This window comes from Capsaspora owczarzaki (assembly GCF_000151315.2).
Source record: "Capsaspora owczarzaki ATCC 30864 unplaced genomic scaffold supercont2.1, whole genome shotgun sequence".
NCBI classification, from domain to species: Eukaryota; class Filasterea; order Ministeriida; family Capsasporidae; genus Capsaspora; species Capsaspora owczarzaki.
The window spans coordinates 25,272-45,526 of record NW_011887292.1 but is presented as its reverse complement, the minus strand read 5'-3'; the positions used below and the strand labels follow the sequence as shown (position 1 = coordinate 45,526).

General features: G+C 53.9%; 4 protein-coding genes across 4 annotated transcripts; 1 reads left to right on the top strand and 3 right to left on the bottom strand.

Moving 5' to 3' along the window:
• Positions 1–138: 138 nt before the first annotated feature.
• Positions 139–2,225, bottom strand: CAOG_00009 (acetyl-CoA acetyltransferase). The gene is made up of 3 exons (XM_004364823.2): positions 1,967–2,225; positions 637–1,358; positions 139–511 (listed from the first exon to the last, which is right to left on the bottom strand). The coding sequence occupies exons 1-3, from the start codon at positions 2,157–2,159 to the stop codon at positions 230–232; spliced, it is 1,197 nt and encodes a 398-aa protein (XP_004364880.1). The 5' UTR covers positions 2,160–2,225; the 3' UTR covers positions 139–229.
• A 340-nt stretch (positions 2,226–2,565) lies between these two features.
• Positions 2,566–5,578, bottom strand: CAOG_00008 (three prime histone mRNA exonuclease). The gene is made up of 2 exons (XM_004364822.2): positions 3,003–5,578; positions 2,566–2,874 (listed from the first exon to the last, which is right to left on the bottom strand). Exons 1-2 carry the CDS (start codon positions 5,477–5,479, stop codon positions 2,658–2,660), a joined length of 2,694 nt encoding a protein of 897 aa, XP_004364879.1. The 5' UTR covers positions 5,480–5,578; the 3' UTR covers positions 2,566–2,657.
• Positions 5,579–5,625: 47 nt separating this feature from the next.
• CAOG_00007 (hypothetical protein) lies at positions 5,626–11,760 on the bottom strand. The gene is made up of 3 exons (XM_004364821.2): positions 11,737–11,760; positions 10,244–10,560; positions 5,626–10,144 (listed from the first exon to the last, which is right to left on the bottom strand). Exons 2-3 carry the CDS (start codon positions 10,553–10,555, stop codon positions 5,765–5,767), a joined length of 4,692 nt encoding a protein of 1,563 aa, XP_004364878.2. The 5' UTR covers positions 10,556–10,560; positions 11,737–11,760; the 3' UTR covers positions 5,626–5,764.
• A 1,403-nt stretch (positions 11,761–13,163) lies between these two features.
• Positions 13,164–20,047, top strand: CAOG_00006 (hypothetical protein). Its single transcript, XM_004364820.2, has 3 exons — positions 13,164–13,189; positions 14,877–15,029; positions 15,110–20,047. Exons 2-3 carry the CDS (start codon positions 14,897–14,899, stop codon positions 19,747–19,749), a joined length of 4,773 nt encoding a protein of 1,590 aa, XP_004364877.2. The 5' UTR covers positions 13,164–13,189; positions 14,877–14,896; the 3' UTR covers positions 19,750–20,047.
• Positions 20,048–20,255: the final 208 nt, after the last annotated feature.

Below are 20,255 nucleotides of genomic sequence, written 5' to 3'. Positions count from 1 at the left end.
AAAAAAAACCAAAAAAAAGGAAACTGAAACAGATTTTTTGAAACGGTTTCAAAAATTATAAACGGAAAAAGAAGAAAAGTTGTCAATCGATGACCACACACAGCCAAACTTTCAAAATGAAGAAGAAGAAACAAAAAACCATCTCAGAAGCAGTTTGTATTGCGACCAGTAACTCTGAAAACATGCCAATCAGGAGAGGGACGAGTTATCAAAAAAAAAAAAAAATCAATCACAGTCGCTCCACACACATGGCAATGCCCATGCCGCCGCCAATGCACAATGCAGCAACACCCTTCTTGGCACTAGTGCGGCGCAGCTGGTGGACAAGTGTCACCAGGACACGCGCACCAGAGGCGCCAATCGGGTGGCCGAGCGCGAGCGCGCCGCCGTTGACGTTCACCTTCTCAACAGGCAGCTGCAAGTGTGACACCACGGCAATGGACTGTGCAGCAAATGCCTCGTTGCACTCGTAAAAGTCCACATCGTTGACTGCCCACGAGGCCTTTGCGAGCTGTGTGCGGACGAAGCAGTTTCATCAGTGAATGCAACAACACTGTGCCAAAAAAAAAAAAAAAAAGCCCACACACACGCAACAAGCGCATACAGCAGCTCACAAAAAGACACAAACAGACTTACCGCCGAGCGGATTGCAGGAATGGGACCAGTGCCCATCACGGCCGGATCGACACCAGCTTGAGCCCAGGAAACAATGCGGCCAAGAATCTCGACACCACGCTGGCGAGCTTCGGCAGCCGTCATGAGAACGACAGCAGCAGCGCCGTCGTTGATGCCCGAGGCGTTACCGGCCGTGACTGTGCCCGTGCCGTCCGAGATGAAAGCGGGACGGAGCTTCTTGAGCGAATCGATCGTGGCGCCCTTGCGCGGGAACTCGTCCGTGTCAACAACCTTGTCGCCAGCGCGCGACTTGATTGTGACGGGGACGATTTCTTCCTTCCAGATGCCAGCGTTGGTCGCTTTCTCGGTCTTGAGCTGCGACTGGAGGGCAAACTCGTCTTGCTGCTCGCGGCTGATGCAGTCTCGCTTGGCAATGTTCTCGGCAGTAATGCCCATCGGGTAGCCATGGAAGGCGTCGACCAGGCCGTCCTTCATCATCGTGTCGACCATGGATGCATCGCCCATTTTCACGCCCGCGCGGAGATGCATTGCGTGTGGTGCTTGGGACATGGATTCTTGACCGCCGGCAATGACAATGCGCGAATCTCCTGCACGGATGGCCTGGTAGCCGAGCGCCACTGCTCGCAGACCAGATCCGCACAGCATGTTGATGCCGTACGCTGGCGTCTCGATCGGGATGTCTGCGGCGCGTGCTGCCTGTCGTGCCGGGTTTTGACCAGCGGCTTTAGTTTTGTTTTGTTTTTTAGTTTTGGACAATCAGAGATGGAGCAAGCGAGAACGAATATGGTTAGTTTATGCGATCTTATTAGGACAACGGAACAAGGAGCAGAAGTGAGTGAATTTGCTTATTTTCTCAGATTTCCTCCCTTTTCAGTCGCTTTCTTTTGTTTTCGATTGTTTTTGTTTTCGTTTGTTTTTGTTTTCGTTTTCGTTTGTTCTTGTTGTTGTTCATTCAACGTGTTGTTGAATCGTTTTGTTCGTGCACTGCTCCAATCCGGTTGCTTCTTTGGATCCATGGCGTGAGATTTCAACGCATTGAAAGTGACGTGATTTTTTTTTATTCACTTTGCGTTGAGCTTTCTTCATTGTTTCATGAATGACGAAACTTTAACTGTGCAGCGCATTGAATTTCATTCAAACTTGAAACGTTGCAAATGTTTTCGTCTCAAAATCCACAAAAAGCGAAAACGAGAACGCAAAACGAGAACGCAAAACGAAAACGAAATGAAACGTCTTTTTTTTTTTTTTTTTTTTTTTTTTTTTTTTTTTTTTTTTTTTTTTTTTGGATGCGATTTCGCCGTCTTTCGTCTTTTTGTCCTTTGTCTTTTACCTGCAGTGAGGACTTGGCCGAGGATGACTTCGCTGACGTCGGAGGGAGCGACGTTGCCGGCGCGGCGGAGGACTTCGGAGATGACCACGCGGCCGAGCTCGGATGCAGGGACGGTGCTGAGGGCGCCGTTGAACGAGCCGATGGGTGTGCGTGCGGCGGCGACAATGACCACGTCCGAATCCGCGTAAGTCATGGCTTGTTGAAGAAGAGTGACTGAAATGAAAGAAGTGAAGACTGAGTGAGGTGTGCACCTTCAACAAAAATGGCAAGACTGATCAAGAGAAAAAAAAAAAAAAACTCAGACACAAGAAGGCAGCAGATGCCGAAATGGAGACGACCCATTTCAGCCGGAATCGCAAAGGTCTCCTTCGAGTCCAAGCTACCAAGTCGACAATGAAACGAGTGCGTAGCTCGCTTCGTGACAAACTATTACGGAGGGAGGGGAATTGCTGATGGCGAGGAATGAACATCAACGAGATCGCCGGGTGAAAGACGAAAACAAGAAAGATTCGTCGCGTTTTCTCAACGGAGAACAAATGTAAGCACAGTGGGCCATAGAATGCCAACTACTGAAGACGACTCCAAGTCCAAAGAAAAATCAGTCGAATTCAAAGCATACAGCGAGCAACAGCAATCACAACAGCAAAAACCAACACGAAACAACACTACACTAAACAAGGCCTTTTTGTTTTCAAACGCCGTGCTGCTGACGGATGAGATCGTCGTTCGTGTGAAGCGCACAGCCATCACGCAGCATTTGACAAGCGACGCGTGCAATGTTGGTTGCGTCGTCAAGACCGCTGTGCTTATTTCCCTGGAACTGCATGCCAAGCGACTCGAGCATGAAATCAATGCCACCGAGCTTCATGTGGTAGAACTTGCTGAAGTGCATGCGAAGATTGACCCACCTGTGATGTCGCACAGAAGAAAAGCAGACAACAAAAACGAACGTAAGCATCCAATAACGATGAGAATAAAACGCACACACACACACACACACACACACACACCCAAAAAAAGCAGCTGAAGCACATACTGTTGAGTAAACCAGGGTCGGAATATTTGGCTGTGGCGGCACTGCTTTGTCATGAAATCGCGCAAATCCCAAGGCCCGTCGCACAAGATGGCAAAGCGACGACGACCAAAGGAGCGCAAGCGAGTGTCGGTGCCAAATAGACCTGGAATTTCGGAAGTCGATTCTTCCTCATCGTCGTCGTCGTCGTCGTAATTTGTATTGCTCGATTCGGCGCACAACACAGACGAAGTGATGGGCTGGATGGCTGGGAGTGTGATGATCTCTTCGAAAATGGTGAAACTGGGCGTTGTTGGCTCTTCCGTGTCCGAGTCAATGGCACTGCCGGCGCTGCTGGTGCTACTCACACTGTCCACGCTGTTCGTACTATCAACACTGCTGGTGCTGATTGTGCGCTCGCGTGGAGGATGATTGCTGCGATTGATGGGGGCGGGCTCGCTCTTGTCTGGCGAAATTGGGGTTGTCGGATCGCGCACGTCAACACCCAATGTGTCGCGCAGAAAGACCACAAACTGCTCGAAAACATCCTCAAACACCGGCGAGGCATCGACCTGACTCTGCGTGATGCCAGTGAGCTGCGTGCAGAACGGAGTCAGCGTCGGGTTGAGGACAGGGCGGACGTACGAGCGCCAGCTGTGGACAATCTCGCCGGTGCGAGCATTGACAACAACAGCAGGGAACTCGATGATTTCGTGCGGATAGGTGGAGAAGCTGGCGTTTTCTTCGCAGGTGGCTTCGTAGTCAATCACCACAAAGTAGTCAAACTGCGGTTGGTAGTGCGAAGGAATGCGGAATGCGCGTGTGATGGCCGCGACATCCGACTGCGGGTGGTCAATCAGCGCCACAGGGCAGTTGGTCAGCGAGTGACCTGCCTGACGAGAGACGGCAAGGTCAATGAGCCAAGCCGAGTGCTCGAGATCGGCCAGTTCGGTTTGCTTCATTTTCTCTGCGTTGGATGTGAACAGCGCCATCAGTGGACGATTCTGGTGATGTGCTTCGAGCCCCGGAAACAGCAACCGGTGCTGCGGTCGTCGGGACGCCCGTCGGGTTCGACGCGCAGGCCGGCCGCTGTCATTGTCTGATTCGGCAGTGTCATCCTCGCTCGCCTCAGCTCCGTCGGTGTCCGAGCTGTCAGACATTTCCGAGGGATTGGCAAAGAACGAAGACTTTGGAACCTCGACGAGAGGACTAGTTGAAGAAGTGTCCCACTCTGCGTCCGGAGTGCTGGGATTGGTTGATGAAGACGATGATGCTGCTGATGTCGATGACGAAGAAGTCGATGATGGTGACTCTGATTTGGATAAGTTGGAAAGGCGTGATAACAATTCCTGCCGACGCTCGAAAACGAGCGCAGATTTAATCCGTTGGCGAAGGACTTTGGGGTGGCCTTCTGTGGGCAGGCCGCGCAGAGTCAACGCTGCGCGGATGGCAATCATGTCGGCCTTGACAAAGCACTTGTCTAACGAGTTGGACATGAGTTGGGCAAGGATGGTCTCTCGCGAAGGGGCTGTTTGCCGTGCGTGTTTGGAGCTGTTGCGATTTACAATGGGCTGCGCTTGCTCAACGAACGCGTTCTCATTGTCGAGCTTCTGGAACTCGGCCAACAGTTGGTCAAAGGCGTCCATGTCATCACCGCGCTCAAACTCGTCATCGTCATCATCATCTTCCGAGTCGTCTCCAACCAGTCGCCCTGCTGGGGATTTGGCCTTGCCAGACCGCTGTTGCTGCTTTCCGCTTCGGGCTGCAGGCCGAGCGCTCTTTGTCGGCGTTTGCTGCGATAGTTCGCCGCTTTCCAGCTCTCTGGAGCGCGCTGCTTTGAGCTCTCGAATAGCATTCGGTGTTAGGAGCAGCTGGACGCGCGATGCATCCATCTGGAGCTTGTGCTGATCCAGCTTGTGCGGCGAGGCGAACTTGAGCCGCGTCGCAGTGCCATTTCGCGATAGACCTCCAGACCCGGCTGAAGAAGGAGAGCCAGAGGTCGATGACATCCATGCATGCAATCCGTGCTGGAATCCTTGATGATGATGCGACGGTGATGTCGACATCAACGCTTGAGACTGTGCAGTGATTGCATTGGCATTACCACTGCGCATCATCGAGCCAGGCGACCCAGACCCAAACCCAGACCCGCGCGAGGGCGACGTCGATGGCAATCCATGATGGCTGGAGCTTGATCCGTGCGCGCTCGCGTCCAGGCCCGGTCTGTGTGGGCGACCGGACGGCGACGAGGCGATTGTCGGAGAGCCCCCTTGGCCAGCGCCAGCGCCTGTGCCTGTGCCTGTGCCTGTGCCTGAGCCGCGTGAGGGACGGCGCGCAGATGGACTCACGGGAATGGGATCAGAGTGGGCTGCGGCTCCGGTTGCCCGCGTTCGCTGTGGGCTGGCTGGTCCAGGGCCGAGCAATGAGCCCGCGCCAAACTCAGTTGGCGGTGCTGCTGCAGTGGTTGGAACAGATGGATCGGCCTCGTGGTTGGCGCTCATGGCGACGTCGAGGGAAGGCAGATGTGTAAGCGCAAAGAGAAAGAACTTGGAAAAAGAGAAAGGAAGAAGAAGAAGAAAAAAAAAACACAAAAGACTGAGATGACAGCTTCCAAATATGGCGAGGCCACAAACAAAGGATCGCTCTCTGAAAAAGCACAGTAAACTGTATTAAAAAACAATGATAACTTCAATGCAAAAAATGTACATTCGCTCATCAATCAATCCAAACACTCACACACACAAACTCACTCAAAAAGAAATACACAAGAAGTACAACGAGAGGCTCTAAAGAGAACGCGACCTGTCGGGGTTGGATACATTGGAAACGTTGCGGGACGCCAACGGCGCAGGGACGATACCCGCGTAATCGAGCGGAGCTGCAGCAGAGGTCGTTGTTGCTGCCGGTGGTGGCCAAGCGGCAGCGACGCCGTCGTCGGTTTCAATGACTGCATAGTTGAGCACAGGGGTCGGGCTACTGTACGGCGTAGTCATAGCACCAGGGGCGGCATAGCCTGCAGTGCTTGGCGTTGGCGACTTGTAGTGCGGAGCTGCAGATGTCCGCGGCTTGGACGTGTTCACAGCCGCGTACTGCGACGGTGCTTGTTGTCCGAACGTGCCAACATCCGCGTAATGGCCATCTGACTTGTAGCCAACGTTGTCATAGTGGTGCGCCGACTTGTTCGCGTCGTGTGCACTGTCTGCAACGTAGACGTTGTCGTAAATGATCGCAGCACTGCTCGATTTGGAATGCAACGTATTCAGCTGCATGCCGCTCGGAGTGGTGCCGCTCATGCTGTTGGTTCGCGAACGAGTCGGTTGTCCAATCAGCTTTGCAGAGCGGCGGCGTCGTCGAGCAAGCACCACCAGGAGGAAGATGAGCAAGATGAGCAGGGAAATGCCGCCGCCAATGCCAGCGCCAATTCCCACAGCCATTCCCGCGTCATCTTTGGCCTCCTCGTCGCTGTCCCGCAGTTCAACCATGATGACACTCAGCGGGCCGAGTGTGGCGCCATTTGTTGGGTTTTGCAAGGCAAGGTACAAGGCTTTGGTTCCTTCGGGGATGTCATCGTTGCGAATGGTCAGCACAAGCACATCCGTCGTGCTGCTCTGGCCGGCAGCAAAGTGCACCACGAGTGGTGACGTGACTTGCAAGTCCGAAGTCAAGGATACGCCTTCGTCCGGATGGTAACGATGAAGGAAGGGTGTGAACGGGGCGATGGACGCGTTCGTGCCTGCGACGACAGTGACAGCCACTGCGCCAAGAACACCAGCGTTGCGCAGCACAGGAATGGTCAACGAAGGGGTGCCCTCCCAAACCGTGTAGACATCATCGCCAAGCGGATTGCCAGAGGGTGCAAACTCCATCCGGCCGTACGGATCGTCGTTGGCCGCAATCGTGACCGTGGCCACAGAGGCATAGGTGAGGTAGGCGGAGCCCGCAGTGATGCCCGTCAAGAGCACAGTGAACGTCTCGTCCAGCTCGGGAATGTCGTCGTCGTCAACCGCAATGCTAATCACCGTGCTCGCTGCACCAGCTTCAATCACAACGGGCGCGTCCTGGATGGAGGCGTCAAAGTCTTCACCGCCGGCTGTGCCAGTTCGGACACTGTAAGTGAACGTCACGGCACCAAGCGCTGAGCCAGTCCGCTCCACCGTGACGAGCGCAACACCAGCGCTCTCCTGAGCAACGAATGTGAGGGAAGTGAAACGGACGACGCCGTCCACGGCGTTGCTGGCCTCGATGGCACATGGAATGACAGAAGGGGTGTCAGCATCGAGCGTCGCCAGAGATCCCGAGCTGGGACTCAGAACAATGTTGAACAGACGAACAGGGGCTTGAGCGGCAACGACATTGAAAGAGTTGGATGTCTGCGACGTCTGGCCAGCCGCAAAGCTCACAGTCCGCACCACTTGATTGTTAAAGTCAGCGGCAGTCACCGGTGTTGTGAATTGCAAGGTGGCATCGCCTGTCACAGTTCCGAACGTGCCGAAATAGCGCGCAACCTCTGCAGTGAAAGTTGAGCCACGAGTGACGAGGAACCGTGCACTGCCATCGGCCGACTTGGTCAACGTTGGAGTGACAAAGCCAATGGTGCCGTAGGGTTTGTCGTTCTTGTTAATGGTCACTGTGATTGTCGACTGTGCACCCAAGGTGGCACCGCCAGTGGGGCTGGACAGGGTAACAGCAAACGTCTCGTCCAGTTCCGGAAGCGAATCCGCACGAATGACGACCTGAATGACCGCACTCGAGTGGCCCTGAAGCAGCGTCACAGTGCCTGCGCCTTCCACAAAGTCCAATCCAGCTTGGGCATTGACATCGTGGTCGGAGCCGGTGATGGAGGTCGCCCAGGCAAACGTAACGTCGCCAAACAGCCCTGCCGTTCGAGTAATGGTAATGGACACGTTGCTGTCAGAAGCTGGCTCGTCAACCGCCAATGTGGCAGCGTCAAATGCCAAAACGCCATGCGGGCTGTCGCTTTCCGCAATTGTCACCAGAACGTTGGAAGCAGTCGAGTCAACCGCACCGCCGCCGCTGACAATCTCGAGGCGAACGCCAAAGACCTCGGCGAGTTCAGGAATGGTGTCATCCAGGATGGCAACAAGAGCGTTCTTGGTCAGGATTCCAGCGGTAAACTCGACATCCACAGGTGTCGAAGCGAAATCCAAGTCGATGGTGGCCACAGGTGTGCCAGTTGACGTGTTGAATGCGACAGCGTACGGAGTGACGCGGACAGTGACAGTGCCAACGCTACCACCGGCACGTGTGATGGTGAGACTGGCCGATGATGGTTCAGGCCAGGAGGATGCAGTATTGGCAATGCTGAACAGACCGTAGGGGTAGTCATGTTCGGGCACTGCAACAACCGATGATCCGTAGTAGCCAATCGGAGTCGCTTCGCCAAGAGTCACAGCGGTCGCAGCAGTGATGGTGTACGTCAGCGTTGAAGGGACGGTCGGAGTACCCATGTTTGGCACCGTAATGGGAACCGCAACAGTTTGCTGGCCTGCGGGAATTGTCGCAACGAATGTGGTGGCACTGGCCACAGTGGAGGTCACGGAAAACGTGACATCGACGGCCGAGGCATAGGAAACGGCGCTGAAACGCTCCAACGTGATTGAGAACTCGGGGTTGGCCATGACGTTGCTCAAGCTGATCTGCCGGGAGCCAGCGGACACGCCGACCGTGCCAAACTGCGACTGGCTGGCTTCAATCACAATCTGAGACCTGTTGAAGTGGTCATCCAAGGCCATGTTGAGGGGGTTGGCAAGTTGAATGTCGACCGTTTCTTGGGCCAACGCGCTGCCGCTTGCAGCAAGGTTCAGTGTGATGGTCTGCTGATGCACTGTCGAAGAAAACTGCAGCGGTGCCGAAGAAGCAGCAGTCAAAGATGCCGAGCTGATGGAAAATTGAACAGTCGCATCAACCTGGACTGGAGCTTCAACAACCAAGGAGATCGTGCTCGTGCCTGAGTCGGGTCGACGAACCACCAGGAAGCGAGACGAAGCATCAAACGCAACGCGACCATCAGCCGCGCACTCCAAACCATTGCCCGAAAAGCCAGGCTTGCAGGCGCACGAGTAATTTCCAGGGGTGTTGGTGCAGAGGGCGTTACTGCTGCACGGGAACGGGATGCCATTGCACTCATTCACGTCGTCGCAGTGCGTTCCGTTGCCGGAAAAGCCAGCCTTGCAGGTGCAAGTAAACGAGCCAATAGTGTCGGCACAAGTGGCATTCGCAGCGCAGTTGTGCGTTCCAGTCGTGCACTCGTTGATGTTGACGCAAGATTTGGCGTCAGGCTGCAGCTGGTATCCACTGTTGCACGAGCAAGCGTAGGACCCAGGGAGATTGGTGCAGATGTGCTGGCAGCCGCCGTTGGCGCTGCTGCACTCGTTGTTGTCGAGACAGCCGGATGCGCCTTTGCCGTCGCCGTTTTTCGTGTAGCCAGTGAGGCAGCTACAACTGTACGATCCAACCGAATTTAAACACGTCTGGTTGCAGCCGCCGTTGGAAGCGGCGCATTCATTTGTATCAACGCATCTGAGAGTTGTAGCTGTAGGTGCCCATGCGCCTGTTGTGCTGCAAGTGATGTTTGGAGAGCCTGCAGAGATTGAGTAGCCAGTATTGCACTGGTAGGTGCAAGTGGAGTTGGCGCTGACAGAGCTGCATTGGCTTTTGGTGGTGTTGGTCGGCGCAGCTGGAGCGGTCGGGCAGGTAACGAGCGTGTTGCAACTGGTACCAGTGTAGCCAGGAGTGCAAACCTTACTGCCTGTTGATGAGCAAGTGTAATAGCCACCGTTATTGGGTACGCAATACACACATGAACCAGAGCCGCTCGGATAGTAGTTGGTGGCGCAAGTGGAGCAGGACGGAGTGCCAGTGTAGCCTGATTTGCAAGCCGTGCAAGCGCCCGACACGGGATCGCACGCGCTGCAGCTTCCAGTGGAGGTGGTGCAGTATGTGCTACAGGTTGGGCCGTAGTAGTCAGTGTCACAAAAGACACGGTAGCCAAAAGTGAACGAGTCGACATAGCTCGCCGGACTGGCAAGCGTGACAAATGTGTAACCGGAGGACGAGCCTGCGGTGTAGGATTTGGTGATTGAGCCGAGAGTGTCATCTTCAATCCCATCATTATCGATGAATGTGAATTTCACAGAGAAGGTTCCCTGTTTGAGGATGATGAACAGTCCATGGGACATATGCGTGAGCCAAAATAACATTGTTCGACCGAACTGCTGCTGGAGTTTGTCATTCTTTCAACGTACAGTGTACGACTGGAAGGTTGCGCGCTCGGAGGCGGGCAACTCGTAGTCCCATTCAGGTGCATTGTCATCTTGAAAGAAATCCGGACCGACGCCGCTCAAGCTCGTAGACCCAACTGTGACTGTCCAGTCGGTGGAGGCCTCGCATGCGCTGAAGGTGTCGCAAGAATAGTACGATCCGCGCATAAAATAAAGCCCAATGGAAGCTCTGCCAGCGAGTGCGCCGGGAATGCCCATCAACGCCACGACGAGCATTATTGTGGTCACAATGCGCCGCGCCGCGCCGAGCGAGGAGGCCTTGAGCGGCAGGGCCATATTTTCTGCAACGGAGGGTTCAAACACAGGTGTGAGGAATTGTTGATCCAGAAATCCGTTGCTTTGATGCTTTGTGATTGTTTGCCGCGACTGTAACGCAAAGGCGACGATCGTGACCATGGAATGCATTTTGGTAGGGCCCTTTGGGGGTTCAGGGGGTTCATAGGTTTACGGCGTTGTGGCCCTGGTTTTGCGGACCTTTGCGGATTTGTGGAATATTGCTTTTGTGTGGTCGGGCATTTGTTTTTGCTTTGCTTTGCTTTGGGCAGCGTTGATCCTTCCGCTGACGTCCCTTCCGTTCCAACACACCCAGCCAGCTCCCCCTCTCGCTGTCTCTCCGATGGCAGCGCGTTTGCATTCGACAATGACAGCTCAAGCCAATCGTGAGCTCCAAATGCACGACCGTCCAAACCCCTCACGTGCATGTGCGAATTTTTGGTGTAATTGAAGCGCCTTCAGCCACGCTCATGACTGGTGGAACGAGTGCCACCCACTTCCACCCCGCGGCATCACAAAGCGCGAGACAACATCATCCGTGGGCGCATTGGACCCCCCGCCCCCGCATCGCAGCGGCGCGTCCAGTGTCGCGGCGCTGTTTGAGTGGTTCTGCGGTGACACGATTTGCGGCTTTGGTCTTGTGCCTTCGACCTCACTTCAAACCCCCACCGACTTCTGGGCCTTCCAACTCCCGCTCTGACGCTCAGCAATGCCGTGCGATCGTGCCACAATGCGCGACGTTCAAACTGGGCCTGGACTACAGCGCCGAGACATTGAAAAGTGATGGGAAAAACTTGTACCACCCCACGAACAACAAAAAACGTTTCGACTTTTTTTTTTTTTCTTTTTTTTATTTCAAACGTTATTATTGCCGTTGCTCAATCGTCATCGCTCGCATCTCCGGAACAAAAAACCCCACAACACGGCGCTGTGGATTGGCTTTTTCTTTTTGTTGCAGAGCAAAAAAGAACGGTCGGAAGAAGCAATCGACAGAAACCGCTTTGCTGGGACTGATGACCACAAACTGCTGTCACGATGCGATCGCACTCGACCAGCATTTGCGTCTACGCTTGCTCCATCCTCTCGATCTACTTCTAGCCATGTGTCTCTCGTAATATTGTGTTGGGGATGTATGAGGTGGATTTTGCCGAACGCGAGCCAATTCGTGGCAATCAAACACTCACCCTCTGCTTCCAAATCAAAAATCAAAAATCAAAAAAGACTGAATGCGATGCGTCAACAATCACATTGACAAGCCACCGACGAGAGACATTGATTGCTGCGGCAGTTCAGCGTCGAACGCAAAGCCAAATCGAGCACAGGTGTGATGTTCATCGAGTTGAACGGCCAGAAAATCTCGATGGTGATTTTTTTTGCCCAAAATTCAAAGGAGAAACAACGAGCGCGACGATCGCGTCGAACGCAAAACCCAATCTGGATGATACTGACAGTACATTGAGTTGAACGGTCGCAAAGTCTCGTCAAATGCTGATGGGCAACGGAGGGTGCAGTTTGCTCCAAAATTCAACAAACAAACAATGCGCGCCAATTTCAGCGACGACCGCGTCGAACGCAAAGCCCACTCTGGATGATACTGATAGTACATTGAGTTGAACGGTCGCAAAGTCTCGTCAAATGCTGATGGGCAACGGAGGGTGCAGTTTGCTCCAAAATTCAACAAACAAACAATGCGCGCCAATTTCAGCGACGACCGCGTCGAGCAAAGTCCAATCTGGATCATACTGACAGTACACCACAATGCTTTGCTTGCTTGACTCGAGCGACTCGAGCGACACACACGTTGTTGCAGCGCGACCAAGAGTTGAACAGACAACCCTCGACTCCAGTCGCAGCCGCTGGCGCCGCTTTCGCAGCTAATCAACAGCTCACGATGATGTTTTGATCCCAGTGGTCAGTGGTGGAGCATTGTCACTGGTATTCAAACGACCACATGAACAGAATACCAGCAAGCGACCGCAGACTTCCTCTTTCACCGCAACCCTCAACCCTCCTGCGACTCTCCCCCATTCCCCCATCTCCCGCCGCCTCGTGAGCATACTCCTACGACGATGCGCAACCGAGTGCCGTGCTTTCTCCGTCAGCGACCTCGACGAGGCGCGGGCCGTTCTTTTTGCTCTTGCAGTACAGTAACCATGGTCACACCACACGCACACATCACCTCATCCTCTCGTACTGAGCTTTGCTCTCGTAGTCGCTCTTCCTGCTGTCTGCTTCCAATTGGGCTGGCGCTCTGCCAGTGTGGTCGCGCGCGTTCAAGTGGGGTGTTTTTTTGGATTTTTCGGTTTGATCTGGCTTTTGTTCCTGAGTCCGGTCAATCAGGTATGCGCCACTCACTCGCTGCGCTGCGCTGATGACGCTTGCTGTTTTGTTGTTTTGTTGGTGTTGTGCCACTGTGTGTGCTCTCGTGCATTGCGTATGCGTGTCTGTGCGCGCTGTGCATTGCGTGTGAAGTTGCTGATCAGCGGACCTGCACACGCACGCAATGGAACGAGCAGCCGAGACATCCAAATCAACAAAAACATCAAAAAAAAAAATCGAAAAATCGAAAAAAAAATCAAAAAAAAAGCATAACACATCAAAAACCAGTCATAATTTTTTTGTGTTTTTTTTTTAGCGGTAAGAACGATCGATCTGCATTCGAGTTGCAATAATACTGCTGCTGTGTTTCCGCCTCAAAAGCCGCATAATGCTGGAGGAGGGGGGGGGGGCAAATGGGCAAAGGAACGAACGAACAGGCCATCACCCTGCGATGCGCGCTCAAAACGGGTTCGGCGGTTTTTTTTTTTTTTTTTGTTATTTTGGTTTTGACTTTTTAGTGTCCCAACACCCGCGACCATCCCGCGTCGTGCACCCCAATGCGGAACCCACCATCACCTCCGCTCACAATTTAGATGCGTAGCCCTGAGTTGCGATTTACCGCTCTCCGTTTGCAACAGGGGGATTCAAGGGAAATCAAAACGGACGATGCGTCACGAAACAAAAAAAAAAAAAAAAAAATCCGCTTTTTTTGAATATTTCGTGAACGAAGGGTGAATTGGTGGCGCTTCCGGGGGCTCACCGACACTCCGGCGCCCCCCACAAGTGCAACCCATGCGACACCCATGGTGCTGCTGCGACGCTGCTGCCTTGCTTTGTGCGCTCCGACGCTGTGGGCACGGCAAAAACGTCGCACTTGCAAACAAGGCACAAACCACCACAACTCAAAACCCGCTAATAATGCAATTTAAACTTGTGGATTACGCACCGCAGCCTTCCGCAGCGCCCTGGCGTTGGAGGGGCGGTGGTTTGTGCGGTTTGCCGCGCCGTCTCGTGGGACGGCAGACGTGATGATGCTCCATCCAACTTGTGCATTTTACAGTTCACAACCTGACTCCTCACAAACAAATACACGAACGCAACGCTGTGCAGTTTGGTTTGTATTTTGTATTTTTTTTTGTATTTTTTTTTTTTCATTCAGCTTTGGCGGCGTAATTTTTTTTAATATTTTTTTTTTTTTACTTTATTGCGGTTTGAACAAAGAACGCAACCCCGCATCCAACAAAATGGCGTCCTGTTGGGTGCAATCGGGGGGGCGGGTGGGTGTCTGGTTGGTGTCCCCACGGGCGAGAGGGCGGGAGGGAAGGGGTGTGAAAGCCTGCTCCCTGATTAGAGCTAAAACTTGTTTTGTTTTATTTTTATTATTTTTTTATTTTTTTATTATTTTTTATTGTTTTTTCATTGTTTTTTCAATAACAAACAATAATGGTCCGCGCTTCATTCTGATTGTTAATGGTGACCATCTTTTTACAGCAAAACCAACACACCACCAAAACACGTGTAATTGTGATCATTGTTGAGGAACAATCAAATCAGGGCCCTGATGAGGTGGGGCGATTTCGACAAAAGATTACGGACAAATTTCCCCCGTTTTGCCGCAAACCCACCAAAACGCCCCCCTTTGCGCTCGACCCGCAAGTGTGCCTCATTCAGCGAAGGACGAAGAAGAGGCCCGTGCTGTGCATCATGCAGTTTCCATTGGCGATGCGCGAGAGGGGTTTGGCCGATGGCGATCAGAAAAGGAAATTGGGCTTTTGTTTACATTTATTTTCACAATTAGCGCATTTTGAGTTTTTTTTTTTTTTTCCTTTTGCCTTTTTTACTTTGCGCAAGCTTTTTTTTTTTTTTCTTCCTTTTTTTTTTCTTTTCGTTTGTGATATCACAATTAGGTGATGCGCAGGTGTCACCAGCTGCCACTCTCACGAAACAAAAACTTGCGACTCACCTTGAATGATAATGTTGTTGTTGTTGTGTTGCGTTTTGTCAGATCATTGAAAATCGGGAGAAATGGCCAAGTTGCTGCTGGCAGCGGCCATCCTCGTTCTCATTGCGAGCTCTGCGCACGCCGTCCAGTACCGTGCAACGTGCTTTGCGCGCGCATTGTACTTTACCCAAAACTCTGGTTGCGGTGATGGAACCTGTACGTCGCCCCGGTCCTTGGTTGCTATGATGCATTTGCCTGTCCTGTAGCGCTAACTGATTCTGTTTGCGAACATGAAGGCGACCCGTACTGCACTGGATGGGTGAAATTTGCGCCAAATGGCAACGCCAACTGGAATGCGGGTGAACAAGAATCCCACAACCCTCGTTGGAACATTGACATCAACTATGGCGCTGTGAGCAACTGGGCAGGGACGGTGCAATGGTATGTCGACTGCGACGACAACGATCCTTGGCCCAATCCCGACGATGACATGGGATGGAGGACGTTCGATCCCATCACCCTGAACGGCAATGAAGAGCAAGGCAGCTTGGCGGCCAGTCCTTGGCAAGGTGTCAACCTTGGTGGCACGACTGGTGGCGAGTTCAACATTCCTGCAGTCTACGTCTACCATCGCGCCATGTGCGACCAATACTGGTACGGTGCTCGTTGCGGCGAGTACTGCAGAGTCAGCGATCCTCCGGCGTGCACCGCTTGCAATCCCTCGTCAGGCGTGTGCACTTGCGCCGTTGGTTACCAGGACAAGGACTGCGGCACTTGCCAGTCAAACTACTGGCCAGTTGGCACGTCGGGACAAGCCGGCTTCCAATGCGTGTACTGTGTGGATACGAACACTGCCTCTGCGTGCTACACGTGCCAAACGGGTGGCGTCAAGAGCTGCTGCACTGGCTGGAAGAGCACCAATTGCGACGTCAAGAAGAACTGCAACTCGTTCGTCGCGCCTCCTGCCAACTCTGTGGCCGTCGCCAGCACCTGTCTCTGCACAACATACGGCTGCACCTGTCAGTATTCGTGCAAGTCTGGCTTTTCTGGTGGCTCTGCTACCACGACGTGCCAAAACGACGAAACCTGGCGCTGGAGCTCGACGCTCACGTGCAACGACATTGACGAATGCGCTCCCGGCGGCGGCAACCAGTGCGCCCAGACCTGCTCCAACACTATCGGTGACTATTCCTGCTCTTGCCTTGCTGGCTACAGCATCAGCAACGCTGGTCGCGGTCCGAACGGCTGCACGGACATTAACGAGTGCTCGACAAACAATGGCGGTTGTGGCCAGAATTGCAACAATACGCCTGGATCGTACTACTGCACGTGCCAGCCTGGCTGGCGTCTTCAACCAGACGGCAAAACCTGCCTGGAGATTGACGAATGCCAAGAAGGCTTGGACAACTGCGACGGCAATGCCACCTGCACCAACAACATTGGCAGCTTTGAGTGCGCGTGCTTTTCCGGATTCTCGGGCGATGGCACTGTGTGCACGGACATTGACGAATGCGCCGCTACGCCTTGCGCCCAGTTTGCTGACTGCGCCAACTTCCCCGGCACCTTCACTTGCACCTGCCAAATCGGCTATTTGGGCGATGGCTTTACATGCATTGCCAACAACACTGCCTCGTTCGATGTCGACTCGCGCTTTATTCTCTTTGAAGAAGGCTCGAATAGCACCAACACTACCCTCCATTTGCGCGTGAGTGCCAACTCCAACCGTGATGGCTCGTTGGTCTATTTCGACGTCATTCCGACCGACGCGCTCGCAGGCATTGATTACATTGTCGAAACAGCCTCCCCGCTCGTCTTCAACAATGGAGACACCGCCCACAACATTTCCATCACCATCGTTGGCGACAACCTTCCTGAGAATGTCGAAAGCATTTTTGTTCGGCTGCGCGACCCCTTGCATTTGGGCATTGGTCCTTTCAACACGTCCACCATTGTGATTGATGCCAACGACAACCCCAACGGTCTTGTTCGCTACGTCCCGGCTTCGCGTGCTTTTAGCGTCAACATTACCGCTGGCAGCTATCCCCTCGTTGTCGAGCGCTACTCGTACTCCAACCTGTCTCAGGCCGTCAATGTGACCATCTCCCGCACTGTTCCAGATGTCAAGAACTTTACCTTGATCATCCCTGCAAACAAGTTGAACGCGACTATCAACATCCCCCTGCCACTGTCGACCGTGCCGTCGCTCGCTGCGCTCTATACGTACACCATTACTCAGGCCAAGATGGTTGGAACTGGATTTGCGCCTGTTCCTGGCTACTATGCCACCTCGCTCGTCACCATCAACCCCCATGACGACCCCCACGGCGTCTATGGCTTCGACTTCCTCACCCAGTCCGTCCAAGAGGGCACCGCCATTCTCATCAACCTGAGGCGTCAGCGTGGAACGTTTGGCAGCGGGGCTGTTCGCGTCCGCGCCATTACGCTCAACTCCAACCAGACAAGCGGTGTCGCAATCGCATCGTCGACCGACTACGCTGCCCTCGACCAAGTCCTCGCTTTTGGAGAGGGTGAGAGTGTGATTCAAATCTCCATCACCGCGGTTGCTGACGGCATCCCCGAACTGGCTGAAATGTTTGGCGTGCAACTCGAATTTGTGTCGGGCTTGGGCCGCGTTGACCCGACCAAGGCACTGGTTCTCGTCACCATTCCCGAGAACGACGATGCTCGCGGCGTCTTGTCCGTCTCCCGCATCTACACGTGCAGCGAAGAATCACTCATCGTCAACAGTGTCGCTCAGCCGAACAACACTGTGTTTGTGGAAGTTGTCCGCTCCGCAGGTCTGTTTGGCTCCATCTCCTTCACCTGGTCGACACACGACGGCAAGTTCAACAATGCCTCTTTGTTGCCCGAGAACTGGGCCAGCGCAGCCCAAAGGGACTATGTCGCCGTGACGGGTCAAACCGTCACCATCCCCGCGGGTATCAGCAGCGTCCAGATTGCTGTCACCCTGCTGAACGACAACGTTCCGGAAATGGACGAATTCCTGTACGTGCAGCTCGTCTCTGCCTCCGGTGGCGCGCGTGTGCACCCGATCACCAATTTCACCGACTTGTGCATCAACCGCAACGACTACCCGCACGGCTTGCTCGGCTTCAACTCGCCCAGTGTCATGACTCTTGGCCAGAATGGAGAGCGCCGTTATCTTGTCAAGGAAGGCGAATTTGTCACTGCGACTGTCAACCGCTACTATGGCAGCTTCCGCCGAGTCTCGGGCGTCGTCTCCATCCTGCACAACACGACCACCTCCAACGACTTTGTCAGCGGCTCGCCCAGCAAGCCGGTGACGTTCGAAGCTGGCCAAACTGTGGCCAGCGTGTCGTGGCAGGTGAGGGACGATCTGATTGATGAGGATTGGGCTCTCTTTTCTCTCCAGCTGGTCGGCAACGGAATCAGCTCGGGCCAAGAAGCCACGGCCGTACGGACTGACTCGCCCATGGACGGCCAAGTGCTGTGTGTCATTGATGCCAATGACGATATTGGCGCGCTCGGCTATCTGAACCCCGACGTTTTTGTCCACGAATCTGAGGGCGTTGCCACGCTGACCGTGTCGCGCGTTGCCAACAATCCCAACAATGTTGACTACGCAACCGACGCTGTCGAATTCACTGCCACTGGTCATGATTTCGACGGATCGAACGAAAACAACACCCATACGCTCTCGAGCCTCGCTCAAACGCAAGATTTCAGCATCCGACTCGGTGATGACACCCTCCCTGAAGCAAGCGAGGCGTTCTTTGTGTACTTGAGGAATGTGACGGGAGCCCGCCTGTCTTGGGCGTCTGTGGCCACGGTGACGATTCTTGCCAGTGATGATGGCCACGGTGTGATTGAGTTTGCGCCGTCCCGCCAGGTCAACCCGCTGGTGTTTGCCGTGTCCGAGTCTGCTGGCTTCCTGCGTCTGACCCTCTGGCGCGAGATTTCTCAGATTGGCCGCGTTAACGCGACCTTTGTCCTGTCGACGAATGTGACCTCCCACGCCGCGTTCGCTCCCTTGATCTCCGTGTTTGTGCCCTCAACTCCTGTCAACTTGACGACCGATGTGGATGCCACGCCGTACGAGATTGTTTTCGAAGACGGGCAAAACAGCACAGAGCTTGTGATTCCGATCGTGAACAACCATGTGCTGCAAGGCTCCAAGTACATGTACCTTCGCCTGGCCGATGTTGGCGGCGGTGCGCGCTTTGGTGTCAGCCAGGCCATTCTCATTCTGATCAATGACGATGAACGCGAGCCCGATTCGTCGGATGCTACAACGCTAGCTGTCGCGTCGGGCGTGCCTGCGTTTGTGCTCTTGCTCCTCTTGCTGTTGTTGATTTTGCTTGTGCTTCGCCGCCGCAGGCGACAAAAGCAAGCCAAGCTGACCCCGCCCGACCGCCACCACGCGGCCGTGTCTGGCATCGAGCTCAACCCACTGCATGCGCTGCACGGCACTGGTTCCGGATACGACCATCTTCACGGACCAGGCACGACTTACGACTCGCTCCGCCCGGCTGGCGACGAAGGCATCTATGACGACCTCGGCGCTGTGGCCGTGGCTGCAGATTACGACCGCCTCGGTGCGCCCGCCGCCGATGACACGTACGACAACATTCGCGCCAACCCGGTCTACATTAACGACAAGTCTGACGAGAGTGGGTATGAAGTCACCCGAACTGCCGCTGCAGCCAGCGACTCTGACGGCATCTACGATGGTCTCGGTGGTGGCGCTGGCGAAGAGTCGCCTTACTCTGTGGCCGCCAAGTACCAGGAGGCCTTTGGCCCTGGCCCGGATGCGCCCCCGCAGTACGAAGACACCAATGGTTTTGCCCAAACGGTTCAATATGGCGATGCCAACACCAGCAACGGTGACTACGAAGATACCATGCCAGGAAGCTCCACGCAGTATTCCTCCATTGTCTCTGGTCCTCAGCAGTAAATGCCCGGAATTGGGATCATAACCAGCTCTCCCTTTCCCTTTTGTTAATATGTGTTGTTGTTGCGCGTGGCGCTCGTGATGAGGAAGCCAGTCGAGCGTTGCTTTGTTTTGTTTGTTTGTTTATTCGCTTGCTTTGCTCTTTCTCTCCACACCGCTTCGTATCTGTTTGGGTTTTTTTTTCCTTGTTGTGCTCCTTGATTGTCTGTGTCTGTGACTGTATCTCTTTGTGTTTGTCTGTTGTTTTTCCCACCCGGACTCTTTGTGAGAATTGTCAATACATTTTGTGATACTACCCACAGCTGTAAATTGTTCCACAAGCAACATCCTGTCATCTGGCGTCCCACATTGACATTGACGAAAGCAGTCTTCATTCCGTCGCAGGCACTCCACCTTCCTCCAGTCATGCTGCTTGGAGTGCTTGTTGTGATCAAAGGCAGCCGCGGCCACCGACTCGTCTTCCGGTACCCCGCGCGGCCCGCCTCAGGACAAGTGCGGTTTTTGTTGTT

Excerpts from the sequence above, each read along its gene's own strand:
- CAOG_00008 (XM_004364822.2), bottom strand. The coding sequence starts at position 5,479 with ATGAGCGCCAACCACGAGGCCGATCCATCTGTTCCAACCACTGCAGCA. Across the intron at positions 2,875-3,002 it reads CGACCCTGGTTTACTCAACA|GTGGGTCAATCTTCGCATGC; the intron begins GTATGTGCTTCA and ends GCGACATCACAG.
- CAOG_00006 (XM_004364820.2), top strand. The coding sequence starts at position 14,897 with ATGGCCAAGTTGCTGCTGGCAGCGGCCATCCTCGTTCTCATTGCGAGC. Across the intron at positions 15,030-15,109 it reads TGGTTGCGGTGATGGAACCT|GCGACCCGTACTGCACTGGA; the intron begins GTACGTCGCCCC and ends GCGAACATGAAG.
- CAOG_00009 (XM_004364823.2), bottom strand. The coding sequence starts at position 2,159 with ATGACTTACGCGGATTCGGACGTGGTCATTGTCGCCGCCGCACGCACA. Across the intron at positions 1,359-1,966 it reads CGGCCAAGTCCTCACTGCAG|CCGCTGGTCAAAACCCGGCA; the intron begins GTAAAAGACAAA and ends ACAAAACTAAAG. Across the intron at positions 512-636 it reads TTCCTGCAATCCGCTCGGCG|CTCGCAAAGGCCTCGTGGGC; the intron begins GTAAGTCTGTTT and ends GTCCGCACACAG.
- CAOG_00007 (XM_004364821.2), bottom strand. The coding sequence starts at position 10,555 with ATGGCCCTGCCGCTCAAGGCCTCCTCGCTCGGCGCGGCGCGGCGCATT. Across the intron at positions 10,145-10,243 it reads CAACCTTCCAGTCGTACACT|GGAACCTTCTCTGTGAAATT; the intron begins GTACGTTGAAAG and ends ATCCTCAAACAG.